At 37.8% G+C, this 14,371-nt stretch overlaps 1 protein-coding gene across 1 annotated transcript in view; it reads right to left on the bottom strand.

Moving 5' to 3' along the window:
• Positions 1-6,219: 6,219 nt before the first annotated feature.
• LOC115761563 (headcase protein) overlaps positions 6,220-14,371 on the bottom strand; it is a 100,448-nt gene continuing 92,296 nt past the window's right edge. The window contains 4 exon segments of the mRNA XM_030703348.1: positions 6,220-8,136; positions 8,809-8,908; positions 9,000-9,088; positions 10,121-10,309. Of these exon segments, the coding sequence (XP_030559208.1) occupies positions 6,535-8,136; positions 8,809-8,908; positions 9,000-9,088; positions 10,121-10,309 (1,980 nt within the window). The 3' untranslated portion in view covers positions 6,220-6,534.

Genomic DNA, 14,371 nt, shown 5'->3' with positions numbered 1-14,371 from the left:
TGTGTTTTTGTTTTTTGTTTTCAATGCATGTTTAACCGATTGTTGGTCCACTTTACCAGCGGTTCTTGTACCCATGCTGACCAGCTATCGGTTTTCGTTTCTTGTATTTCTTATTAGTTGTAGTGCTTAAGATCGATGTGTGTTTCGAGTTACTTATTTGAATATAGTATGCTAAAATACATATGTAAATGCATATATCAATTAAATCCGAATATAAATATAGTTGAATATAATAAAAATCAAATTCGTTTCTAGCAAAACCTGTGCGCGCGCCTCAGCTGCATTTGGGAGGCCTACGTGAATGGCAACACAAATGGGTTCAAAAAATTGTTCATATGCTTCTTCTTGAATCTCTTTATCATGTACATAAAATATTTACTTAAACGCTAACAAAGTGCAGCCCATTCAAAATTACACATAACTATTTGAATAATAAGTATTTATACGTTTATAGCTCCTTAGTTTTCTTTTTTTTTTTTTTTTTTAATAAATCAAATGAAATTGTGTTAAAACTTGAACTGAAAACGAAATAATATGAACTCGATTTGGAAATCGAGTGAGTCGCCGTTTTTCTTCACTTTTCCACTTTTCCTTTCTCGCTTGCAACTAAAGGGGCAAACTTTAATCAATCAATGCTCTCTCAGGTAACTCAAAGGGTACGTACACTTCGTCGTTTAGGAATTACAAGGAATTGATTTAGTTTGGTTTTGTTTGTTTTTTTTTTAATTTTTTTTTTTTTTTTTGGTTTTTTTTTTTGTACTTTGGCAAGAAATTTGTAACATAACGAGAACAAACGTGAACAAAAATTCGACTACAACATTGACAAAGACAAAGATGACGCGCGGCGGCGTTCAACTCAAAATTCAACTAAGAAATTGATTTAGTGCATTTTGCGGTTGGAAGTTCGAAGGGCGGGGACAAGAGGTTGGGGGTTAGCACACTAGGCGGGATGTACAGGTAACTCAGTAAGCAAGTTTGCTAAAAAATGAAAACCGAACGATGAGTTCATCAAATTGTGTGTTGCAAAAAGTGTTGCATACGCCGCGGCGCGCATGCAATAACTAAGCTATTTCAAGTACCTACGATGTACGATGTATGTATGTGTGTATTTATGTATTTATGCGGCGATTAACATGTTCCTACGTTGTACAAGTTGCTCTATATCTATGTATCTGTATCTAAAGTTGTGACTAACTGAGATAAATGCTCTTCAGGAGTTGAAAACATATGAAACAAAAACCAAAAGAGAACAAAAAACTTGGTTAAGCTAAGTTTTGGCTAAAAGACTCTGTGGCCAGGGGCGACAGGACCTTCCACTAAATGCTAAACAATACATTTCGGTAAAGGTTACGAACCGGGGCTGCCCGGTCAGATGTACTCACTAAATGGCTTCATTCACGGCTAAAAAAAATGCAAAACTTGGCAGTTATAATAATCAGAAATTCATACAAACCAAATAAAAAATCATAACAAAATTAAAACCAAAAAAAAAGAAAGGAAATTGCATTTTTAAATAATACAAATATATCTTTTAATCATTTGAAAATTCAACAAAAATTGTATATTTATTAATTGTAATAATAATAATAGCAAAAAGTTATGTAATGTAATTATTTGTGTGATTTTTCTTATTGTTTTCTGTTGTTCTTTTGTTTTGTTTTATTGAAGTAAAATTAAATTTATTTAGTGTTCATTCATGTATAGTAATAATAATATAATAATAATAATAAAAAATCAACTAAAATATTCAACTAAATTACATTAAAAAGTAGACAAAGATGGGAGTTTGTATTTTTGTTTTCTGTTTTTTTTTTGTGGGCGTTGTGAAGAAACACAAAATAAAAAGTAGGCGTGTGTACAAATACAACACTGGGGCTGCATTTCTCAATTCATTTTTGTTGTTCTTTTGTTTAACATAGGTAAAAAAAGGTACAAAGTATTATATTACACATTAAACAAATAATGCTTAAACCAAAAAGTGTGCTAAATTTCGAATTCACATTGAATCAGAGGGGAATCAAAAGAATAAAAAACGTATGCTAAAAATTTGATTTAAAATGAAAATGTATTTGGGTAGTTGGTAAAAATAAAAATTCTCAAAAAAAATTAATAAAAAAAAACAACAAATATTTGCTACGCTGACGTCATATTAAAAAGATTGCGTGTTTAATTTTGCGGCCCAATCAAATTGCCTAAACTCGACCAATTTGTACATTTCGTCATCAGATGATCTGAGAGAGCTCGTGGATGCTACTTGAAAGTCCTCTAAAAGTGTTTGCGAAACTTAAAGCAAGCGTTGGGAGCTATCAAAAATTGTTTTTAAAGAATTTTGGTTTAGGTTTAAACAATTTGAGTTTTTGTTATTGGAACGTCGCACAATGCAAAATTTGACCTAACGAAATATTGAAGAGACAACATAAATATACATGTACATATATAGTATATTATATGCAAAAATTTGAAAAGCGCGCAAAATTTATTGTTTTTTTTTTTTGTTTTTTGTTTTTAATTTAATAAACAAAATCATTAAAGAAAACAAATTTCCTTTCAATTATGCATATAGTTTGCTTATATACACACACATATTTTCAAATAAGACTAAACAAAAACTGTCTTCATTTTAAATGTTGTTTATCAATTTCAATATGTTGATATTTTTTTTAAGTATGCTTTTTGTTTTTTAATATTATGTTATGTATTTATAAAATATTTGTTATTGATTTTTGCTAAGGAGGTAATATAAATTACATTTAAATGTTTTTAATTGGTTAATGTTTTTATTTTTCATTTTCATTTAGATTTAATTTATGTATTGCTATTTGCATTAGGTAGAGCAATGTGTATTGGAAGTTGTGACTATTATTTAGTTTATTTATAGTTTAGTTAGGGCTTTTATTTAATTATTTATTTAGTTTTTTGCAATATATTTTCTTGGTGGCTGAGGTGGGCATAAGTTTTTATTTATTTATTTTTTATTTATTTTAATGTTATGTATCTTAAACGTCGCTTCAACTTGTTCATTCCTTTAACAAAATTGTCAATAAGAGTTAGTTTGTTGTTGTTTTTGCTTTTTTAGTTTTAACACTTTACTTGCACATTGAACTAAAACAAAAATAAAATTCAAAACTAAATAAAAAAAAAAACTAAAAAACACGGGCTGACTTATATGGTAGTTGGTGGTGCTGCCTTCGACCTTGCATATAGGGTTTGTTTTTTTTTTCATTCTCTTCATTTCTAAAACTCTTTTTAGAAAGTGGGTGTATTGGTGTGTGTGTGTGTGTGTGAGTTTGAAATGCCAATTAAATATCTAAACTATTATTATATGGTTAGGTGTAGTTGTGTGTGTGTGCGTGTGTGGGTTGCCTATAAATAATTTATGTTTTTTTCTTTGTTGAATTCATAGTTATACGTAAATCTTAAATTTAGACGAAAATTATATATGCTTGTTTGTTTGCCAGACTCATATATATATATATAATTCTCTCAAGTAAATGCCAAAAAGTGTTGTTGCCGGGTGTTTTAAGTTACGGTGTATTATATATATATACATATATATATTAATGTATATATATGCATACTTATTAACTTAAGCATAATTCTATATAGGTAAGTATGTAAACGAACTTTTCACGTTGAATGGTGAATAAAAGTTACTATCACTTCGTTAATTTCCCCAATTTTTTTCCCATTTTACTTTATTGCTTGCTAAAAGTGTTGAATTATTTGCAGTACTTTTTTGGTATGTTAAATGGCGGCAAATTCGAAATGCCCAGTTATTAAGTGTTGGTAAACGCGGCACATGCGAAAGTTTGTTAACTCAAATCCAAAGCCTAGTCCCAGCTCAAAGAGCCCATAAATGGTATTTCGGAGATAACCAGGCCAAAAAGTCACCAATGCGGTTTGATGTGAGCCGCTTATAGGGGGGGGGGGGGGGGGGGGGGGGGGTCAGTTAGGGAAGGGGGGGGGGGTAGGTAGGGTAGGAATTATGTTAATAATATCAAATTTATCACACTGCTGTTCATAAAATTTTTTTTATAATTTTCCAAAAATTATTTACGTTACGTAGATTCACAAAGGGGGGGAGAGTTTTACAACAAAAATTTTCAAATTGTATCACAAGATAAGAAAAGAATAATATTTGAAATGAATGAAAGAGTATTGGAAAATTCTAAAGGTTAACGGAAAACGTGCTTAATCTAAACGTGTTCACAGTTATTTGAGGCTTGGTTTTGGAATTTTTTACAAAAATTTGTTCGCAACGAACGACAACTCACAAATCGCAATGCATAACACTAAATTTTGAATTTGGGTCACAGTTTGGCTGTTCATTTATTTTTATCCAGGCAATTGTGGTTTAGGACAATTTAGACATTTTTACAAAATGTTTAACACAGGGGCGGGGGTTCGTGGGTAGATTTTTTAAATTTTTATAAAATTTGTTGTTTACGATAAACATTCACAGGTGAAAGTTAGGTGCGACGCAAACCAACTTGGGATCACTAGCCAAAGGATCTGAAGGATGCGACGCAATTCACAGATAGTTTGACGAAACTTAAGGGGAAAAGAATAGTTGATCTTAGGATCGGCACGTTTCAAACGCTATGCACAGACAAGGGGAGTTAAGAGTTAACAATTAACACAGTGTCTGCTGTTTAGGGTGGCCCTTTTTTTAAGTTGAATAACTCGCTGTCATAGTTTGATCATATATCAAATTTGGTTTTTTCTTTTAATTGAATTAAAAGTAAAGATTGAAATCTTTTAAAATTTTTACACAATTCTGAGTATAATTTTCACAGTTGGGATCAATTTGGTTTTTGCTTTTAATTTGATTAAAGGCTATGATTGAAATATTTTAAAAATTTAACACAATTTTTTAGTTTGACTGAGGGAGGCTTGTTATGTGGATGATTGGAGAGGATAAGGGAGGCTGGTGACTTTTCTGCGATGCACAAAAATAAACACAAAACAGGAAACATTGAACCGCTCTTTAAATTGTTTTTGGGATGTTTGCATACCATATATAAACGTACTTGTTAAATTTAGAAAAAAATACTTTGCTTAAACCTATTAAACCTATCGATAGCGAGTGATTTGTGAGTGCAAAGCACACAAAACACAAGAGATCCATCACAAACGGCTGTTCTGCTAAGTTGCCTTGCTGCTACAAATACTACAGATAGATACATAGATACACGAACATATATATATATATATATATGTGCATATATATATGTATAAAGATAGACAATGGTTAGGGTTGGGTCGGGTTGGGTTGGGACCTAAACATATTCATACATAGTACAAAATGATAACCTAGCCGAAATGTTTATCAAGAAATTGCTTAATTGGGGAACTACTAACTTACTTAAGCTTATTAATTAATAATCACGCTGCGCCGAAATATTTGTTTGTTTATTTTTTTTTTTTTTTGTTATTAAAAAAGAACTTATATTATAGAATGGGTGGGCAACTGGTTGGTCCTAATATACCAATTAGTTGGCTTGGGCGGGGGACTGCATGTGCCGGTTCACTAGCTGAATTGTGGAATTTGTTATACATTTTTAAATTGAGTTTAAGAGTTGAATTTGTTCTCTTGAAAACTGGTTGAGAAACTGCTTGTGGGTTGTGGGAAAATGTGGGCGGGGCGTGGGGAGGGGGTTGGCTTTAATGCTTTTCCAATTTGCTGACTAAAATCTAGAAATAATTACCAATCGTTTAGGTAAAGATGTGCAACTTATCGCTTAATTTAGTATGTAAATTTATGTGTTTTAATTTGTTTTTGTTTTTTTGTTTTATATGTATATAAATTGTAGCAAAATTTGTTTTTGTCATACATTCGATTAATTATATGTATTATTTTAAGATTTTTTTCTTATATTTTGTTTGTGGTTTTTATTGAGCAGCACAGCAAATTTTCATTTGTTACAACGAACATCAAATGCTTTGCTTTCAATACATTTTCTTCCCTTGCTAAATCAAAAACAAAAATGATACCAAAAAACAACGCGAATTTGAACGCGTGATGTAAACCGCATTTGCTTGGTCTCGTTTAGCTTCATCTTCTTTTTTCCTTTTTTTTTTTTGGTTCGGTTTTTTAGTATAAAAATTTCTTTTATAAAATAAAACTAAGAATTGCTTTTGTTTTGGGTTTTATCTTCTGTTTACGCTCAACAAAAGTAACAAGAAAATTGTTTTTTTTTTTTTTTTTTGTTTAGTTACGTTTTGTTTTCTGCCCTTCGCGCAGTTTTTGACGCCGCTTTTTTTTTTCTTTTTCAGTAAAATCGTTTGCCATCTTTTGTTTATGTTAGTTAAAATTAGACACAGCAACATGGTTTGTTGGCAGGGGCAAGTTTTTTATTATAGTTGTTTTTCTTTATGCTCTTCTTTTTTTTGGGTATATTGCTAAAAAAGTTGGAAATTTGCTTTTTACCTGCCTGCTGGTTATTCGTGTTGCTGTTGCTTTTGCTTTTGCTGTTAATGTTAATGTTAATGTTACTATTCTCTGTTAAATTTGGCTAAAGTAACATTTGTGATTCAGTTGTTCATGTTTAGATAGTCGTTGAAGAGCTGCATGCAGGCTGCACCTCCAGCCGGCTCCTCAAAGAGTTGCAGCTGCTGCTGCTGCTGTTGATGGAGCGTGGCATTCATGTTGTTGCTGTGCCGCCAAATGTTGGCCGCTTCTAGCAGCTCGCCCGCAGTGGAGGACGAATTGGAGCTTACATCTGAGGCATCGTTGGCCTTGTGGTTGTTGTTGCCAGTGTTGCCGTCCTGGCTAATGTGCAGATTGCAGAGGAGATCGCTGAACATGTCCGGTACGAGCGTTGCTACATTACTTGGAGCCGCCGTCGGCAGCTCCCAGATATTCTGTGCAGCACTCAGCTTGGCATAGTGTGCAGCAGTTGTATTGCCCCAGCCACTGACACCGGCGCCGTTGCCACTTCCACCGCCACCGGTGGAGGACGCGCCCGATGAGCTGGTCAAGGAGGCGGTGGGCGATGCAGCATGCGGCAATAGCTCTTTGGCCGCATAGAAATTGTCCCTGAGCTGAGCGCAGCTGGGCGAGGTCTGTGCCCACAGCAGCTCCTTGCTGTGGCTGGTGGTGGGGCTGAGCGACGGCTGTGAGCCGCTGCCCGATGAGCAGCCGCTGGTCGAGCCGCTTGTGGAGGCATTGCTGCCACAGCCCCACAATGCTGATATGGCCTCTGCCTGGGCCATGTGGGGGCCTGGCTGTGACCAGGCGTTGATTTTGAGGCCATTGTTGTTGCTGCTGTTGCTGCTGTTGTTTTGTGAATTATGGCTAATCAATAAGTTATTAATACTGCTGCTAACACCAATGTTGTTGCTGTTGTTGTTTGCATTGCTGTTGTTTATGTTGCTCAATAAAAGTCCGTTGGCATCATGGCCCAGGCTCAAGTGGCCCAATTGCTTGAGCGGCTGCTGTTGTTGTTGCTGCTGTTGTTGTTGATACTTGCTCATAACATCCGCCATGGTCTTTGAGAAGCTATTTGAGAAGCTTAATTTGTGCTGTTGTTGTTGCTGCTGCTGCTGCTGTTGTTGTTGCTGCTGTTGTTGTTGCTGCTGCTGTTGTTGTTGCTGCTGTTGTTGTTGCTGCTGCTGTTGCTGATAGCTAGCGCGAGCAGCTGCTGCTGTTACCAAATAGGCGGCTTCTGTGGCACGCTGTGTGGCAGCAATCGCTGTGGGGACTGCTGCTGCAGCGGCTGCTGCAACCAATTGTTGCTGCTGTTGTGCCGGCTGCTGCTGTTGCTGCTGTCTTACCTGCTGATGTTGCTGGGCGTGCGGATGGGCGCCAATTAAATCGGGATTAATTTGCTGCTGCAGCGGGGCGGAGTAGTCAATGGCTGCATTATAGAGCGGCTGCATGGAGGCCGTTGAAGCACCATTGGCACTGGCTGAATTTGGATTTGCGCCAGCAACCGTTGGTGGCTCCAACGGGGCCTCATGTTATGCGATCGCCTGCAGCCGCGTCGCATTGCTCTTGGCGTAGCAGTAGCTGAGCGGCTTAACAAAGTGAGTGTCCTGCGTGTTGCAAAAGGGGCAAGTGACACCATGCGAGTAATCGCTGTAGAAGCTCAACCGCTGTTGCGGATGCATTAGCATCTTGAAGCAATTATTGCACTGCAAGAAAAGGAAGAGAACATATAAAATAAATCAAGTTGGGATTAGCTTGAATCGCAGTAGCAGAAATCTAGCTAGCAAATTGCAAAGTGTACAAAAAGGGTAGAGCAATAATCGTTATGAAGCTTCACTAAGAATAGCAGAGGCTTAACAGGATTAAGCGATGATTTTATTTAGAAAGCTGAGTTTTTTGCTTTGAGTGAGCTTTATTGTAAGTAAATAGTTCCCAGATTGATTGCAAAAGGCGTTAGAGCTCATAGCCTTAAGTTCAAAAAACTGTGTTAATTCAGTAAAACTATGCTCTCTGAAAGCGTTTAATATGCTTTTAACTTAATTTATTAGAGCTTTTTGCCTAGTAATCTTTTATGATAAGCTATACAATTAACTGTGTTAAAAGCTTCATGAAAGCTCCAAATATTCGTTTGTTAGAGCTTTTTGATTAATAACTACTCTTCTTAAAACAATTAACTGACAATTAAGCTTTTCGGATGTTATTAATATGCTTTTATTAGAGCTTTTGGCTTTATAAATATATTTATTGTATTCAGTATATAATTTTTAACAAAATGATATCACTTTAAATTCTTATGCTTATTTATAAACAAATCTCCTACTTTGTCTAAAGCTAAGCTTTCAAATTGAAAACAATTGTAATTCGGTATTTGAACTCACCTTAAAACGCTCGGCACAGCAGGGCATGGCCGCAAAGATGTCATAGGCATACATGGTGCCAAGCACCAGACTGGAGCCATCCCAGGGCTCATTGCAGAATCTGAAAAAGAGATAATTTTTTTTTGTTATAACGGTATGCAGTAGAAACAATTTGAGTCCAGATTGAGTCCACTTGGGCACTCAGCACTCACCTGCAGCTGATGACACGACTGCTGGAGGTGCCATCCAGGCAGCTCATGCACACACAGGTCAAGTAGAGCATGCGTCCCTCGTATTTGACCTGGAAAGAGGGTATGAAAGGCACGTATTAAAAAGGGGCGGGCAAGAGGCTGGCTGCAAAGCCCAAGTTCACTCGCATAATTCATTCGCACAACAATGAATAATGATTTCTGGCAACTTTCTACACAGACGGAGGGGCAGCTTCTTTTTATTTGCCTTTCCTTTTTTTTTTGTTTGCTGGCGTATAAAAAGGGCTTTAACGGGCGACGCGACATAATAATTTCAAATAAAATGCAAAATGCATAGCAAACGCCCACGAGACGCAGGCCCTGACAGTGGCAGCCAAAAAGCAGCGAAAGAGTCGAGTCGGGGCGAGGACCAGGCAATGGCACGGGCACATAGCCAGGGCTCAGACCAGCCAGACCAGGCCAGTTGGCAATGAATTATAAATCCAGGTTTAAATTAAAGCGCAAGCAAGGGAATGTAGCATGGTGGGACGGTATGAGGCGGGGGCGCCATGTCAGACGATGCATGACAAAAAGTTAAGGCTGGCGCAGCGAAAGCAGCGCCAACTGTAAGGCAGGCAGCTCTGGCGTAGGTTGCTGCTGCCGCTGCTGTTGCACGTGGGTCGCATCGTGTGCGTCTCTGTGCAACTGCCACAATTGCAACAACAACAATTGCAACAACTGCGCCGGCTGGCAGTTTATTAGGCGCTGCCGTAATTATGCTGACTGAAATGGGTCATAAATTGCGAATGCTACAAAGGCGACTTAGGTGTGGCATGCCCCCAAATCCTACACTCAATTGCCCATTTTCCCCTTTGCCACATAATTTGTGTGCAGCTAGGCCAAGAGACAGTTTGCGACTTGGCTTTAATATATATTTTCTCTTCTCTATATATATATTTTTTTGCCTCCTGTCAAATTTGCAACAACTAATTGCAGCTGAAAGTTCTGGCCACGTGTGGGCGAGTGAAAGCGGGCGGCTGCGCGTGGGTGTCCCCCAGCCACATTTTTGATGGTTATTAATGATGAGCATTTAGGGTCTAGAGATCGAGAGAGACAGATAGGGAGAGGGGAAAAGAGTAACTTACCTCAATGCAGCCGCTGGAATGCTGCTTGGGACTTAGAAAGAAGGAGCCATCGACCAGGGGATAGCGATCGAATACAAGCAACGGCTCCTCGCACAATATGCAGGCGACGCGGCTCATCTGGGATTGGGCCAGCGAGGAGAGTATGAAGAGGCGTGTCTCATCGTTGCCATGATTGCCCTCATCCTCAATCTGCAAGACGAATACGAAGAAGAAGAAAACAAATACAAAACGGTTAGCATATGTGGTCGGGAATTTAAAGAAAAAGTATATGTATAATCAAATATTGAGCGAAAATTTATGTGTATATATCTAAGGAAAACTATAATAATGCCAAGGTGCCAGGGCATAAACTCAATATGCTTATGTACTATATATAGCTACGTATGTTTGTGTGTGTGTGTGTGTGTGTGGCAGACCAAAAGCAGGACGTTGGCGTCTAAGCGCAACAACAAATGAACCATAAAATCCAAACGTGCTCAGCCAGCCAGCCAGGCAGCCATTCAGCCAAGCAGCTAGCGACGTGTGTGTCTAGTTGGCTAAGCCAAATGGCTAACAGGATGGCTAAATTGAAAGCACACACGCACACACATACGGCCACACACACAGAGCAGACCTGAGTCAGGCCAATTCCCCAATCGATAATCAATATGGCGAGCCGCAGCTCTAATAAAGCCGTCAAGCAGCCAAAGTCAATACGAATGCCAAAAAAAGCAAGTTAAATAATAGTTGCCCGACTAGTAGATACCCTGCATGCTGCCTCAACACACATGCGAGCTTCCTTTGAAGCATACATACATATACAGCGGCTGTGTTTCTTCTTGAACTCATCGTTCACATTAGGGTAAATAATATTCTTAAATAACTTTTGTCTTTATTGGACGATTATGCTAATACTGTAAATGGGGTTTTTTAACAACTGCATATAATACCAAAAATCAGGTCGATAGCTATTAAACAAATTCAGTTTTTCGGGGGAAGTTGTGGATGAGAATTATAACATAAGGAAGTTAAATAAACTTAATTTGCGCATATAAAACCAGAAGCTATATGACAAGTTTATTCTTCAAGTTACCAAGGCAATGCTCATCGATATTTATCGGTTTGATATCAATAATCCGTGCAACAGGTGCAGCTTAGAAAACTTTCAAACTAGGCTCGAGCCGTTTATGCAGACAGATATTAATAGTTGTTTTAAAGCTGGCTGCTATCGATCTTCTGCCGTTACATTTTTCATGCACAACTGTTGTATACCTTCTCTTAGCACATTTGCACTGTTTATAGGGTATTTGAAAAGGTGTTGAAGGATGCACAAAATATGGACAAACACACAAAAGCTGTGTGGCAGACACTAATCAAAGTTGTAGGAGTTCGACTACCGCACAGGTAATTGCCGTTTGCCCAGGTGACCGCACACACACGCACACAGCTAAATAACGGCACAGACATGCTGCATTATTTAGTAATAAGAGCTAAAACACAAGAATGCTAGAACACGTACGTCCTAATCAATTGCAGCAATGGGACCTCAAGCACTACGTGTTATGTGTCTTAGCTACAAGGACAAGTTTAATGCACTTTTAATAAGACGCTCAGCAGCAGCTAAACAGGACAAAGTTCAAGAAGTGCTACATGTACATATCTGCTGCTGCTTCTTCTTCGTTTGACAATATGCAGAGAGAAATGTTGTGCAAATATTTACCAAGAACTTTTAATCTAATGCCAAAAAGCATTTCGAATGTCTTCATTGTTGCGAGTTGGCCACACAAAACGAGTCGAAAAACAAAACAATCAGCAAATTAATATTTACACAAGGTGCTCTGCTCCCCCTTACATTGCCACTGACTCTTAAGAGGCAGCTAGTCTCATAAATTCTGTTACAAGAATAAAATCAACGCGAGCCGGCAATAAACTCGATTAATCAATGTTTGCATTCATTTTTGGCCAGGCTCTCAGCTCGACAGAGACTGTTGACGGTTGGGGGCGTGGCAGTTACCAAGTAAGCGATATGAAGCGCAAATTTCACTCATTAAACAAAAGAACATTTTGTGCAAGGAGACGCTTAAGCAGCAATTGTGTTGATTGAGTAAGGGGTGAGTGCAGTGACAGGGACAGGCAGGCTGGGATGCAGGGTCAGGGGTTGTGGCACAAAACAATTGCGCATCTAGGGTTACAGACAACAATAATAACAATATATTTCCTAAAGCCAGCCAAAAATGAATTTCTATATAGCTTTGCTACGTGACAATTTGTTAATTTGGCTGACCGAGCGGTCAAGTGCCACAACTTGTTGCAACTGCCACAAGAGCCGCACAGGAATGTTCCAACATAATTTATAAATGTCGCGTGCTGCTTTGCTTGTTGGGTATTTGATGAAAAGCTCTTGCGGCATTTTCATATGCATGCAAATCATTTTCATTTTTATTGCTGCTTATTTTTTTTTTCAACCAAATTTGTCAAGTGCGTTGGCCGAAATGTTGCCAGTCAAAAGTCGAAGTGCAATAAACTTTTGCATTAACTTGGCTAAGTTGTCTGCGTGGCCAACAGAGGCAACAACTGGCGCTAATGAAGCCATTCAGTTGTCATTTCCTTGGCCAATAGCAGCAGCAGCAGCATAAATCAGCTTAGACAGCGTTTCGCTTTGACCATAAATATTCGCATGCTATTAAAGGGTCGTGAAGTTGCCCCAGCAACAAACTCGGTAGCTCGTTTTTCGGCTGCCACAAATCAAAGTCGAGGCATTTCGTTATTTCCTTTTTTCCTCTTCTGCACTTACGAGACGAGGACAACATGTGCCACACCCCCATTGAGCCACACCCCCTGGAAGACAATGGCAATTCAATTCGCGTTGCCAAGTGCTACGATTTTCATAAACACATTAAATTAAATTGTATTTCAACGGGATGAGCTGTGCGGCGCATCGGGGCAGGAGGGCGGCGGCCAGCGGAAAAGTGTCTCAAAAGTTGCCGAAATCCATTAAAATTGTTACTTTCTGTGGCCCATTTGATGGCCATAAATATTTTGAGAGCGAAATTTCATGCGTTGTCTGGCGCCACTATTCACTGAGAGAGAGAGAGAAAGAGAGAGAGAGAGGCCGAGAAATCACGAGCATTCGCATTCGCTGTAAACATTTGAAATTTTTGATTCGTTATTTAATAATATTGCAATTTAATTGCTTTCTATTTTTAAACCTTTTTCACATATTATGTTTGGTTTAATTTCCATTTGTGAATCCAATTAAAATTGAATTACAGATTCCATTTCCATTTTTTAATTTGCAAAATAGTATGTGCGTAATGTGGCGATATTCGTTTACAGTATCTGTTGGTATGACTTGTATAAAATCTTACATCGTTCATTAGAATAATTTTGCATGTAAATTGCGTTTGAAATCCAATTAAATATTGCACTCACATGCCAATATTATTTTACAAAATATACGGCAGTTATTTTTTATTTTCCTTAAGACAATAAATTAAATGAAATGTTCCCTTACAAGATATTAGAAAAAGAGTTTAATTTAATACGAATTTGAATAAAGTATTTGTTGTTCTCCTTTAAAAATCGATAGTTAATTAATTTTAATATCCACACTGTGCTTTTCTGCAATTGTATCTCAAAGTTTCACTTTGCAACTCGTCCATTGACATTGCCTTTAAAGATGCGGCTTGCTTTGAGCTTTATTAAAAAGGCAATAAGGCAACTTTTATATTTTAAACATATTAACGTTCAACATGTGAAAGACTCATGCGACACACACACACACACATAAGTACTAGTGTGTGTGTGTATTTGTGTCGTGTTTGCGCAGACAGTAAACAAACATGAAAGTCGCTTTTTGCCCCTTTAGGTGTTGCTACAAACTCTTATTAAATATTTCAGTTGGTTTTTTTGGCTGCAGAACTGCAAAATAAATGCTGCTGCTTAATTTATGCGACACTGTGCAACGCCTCATTAATCCACAATTGATGTTGGGAGTCACGGCCTACTCTTATGGTGGGCGTCCTCTATGCAACCATTTGATGTCAAACGTTTTTATTAAGCCTGCTGCTGCCTGAGTTCACAAGCCGGAAAAACTATCAACGTCAATTGACGATTGTCATTTGGGGAAATTGAAAAATCGTATTGGCGGAGGCTGGAGACAGGTTTGAGGAGCAGCAGGCGGGGCCAACAAATGAAACGCTTACGTGTGGGCGAGAAAAGACAAAAGAAAGCTGCAACAAAATGAATTACAAAATGCCACTCAAGGTGCTG

This window comes from Drosophila novamexicana, unplaced genomic scaffold (assembly GCF_003285875.2).
Source record: "Drosophila novamexicana strain 15010-1031.04,08,12 unplaced genomic scaffold, DnovRS2.1 tig00000485-arrow-pilon, whole genome shotgun sequence".
Lineage (NCBI taxonomy): Eukaryota > Metazoa > Arthropoda > Insecta > Diptera > Drosophilidae > Drosophila > Drosophila novamexicana.
This window is presented reverse-complemented; position numbering and strand designations above follow the sequence as displayed.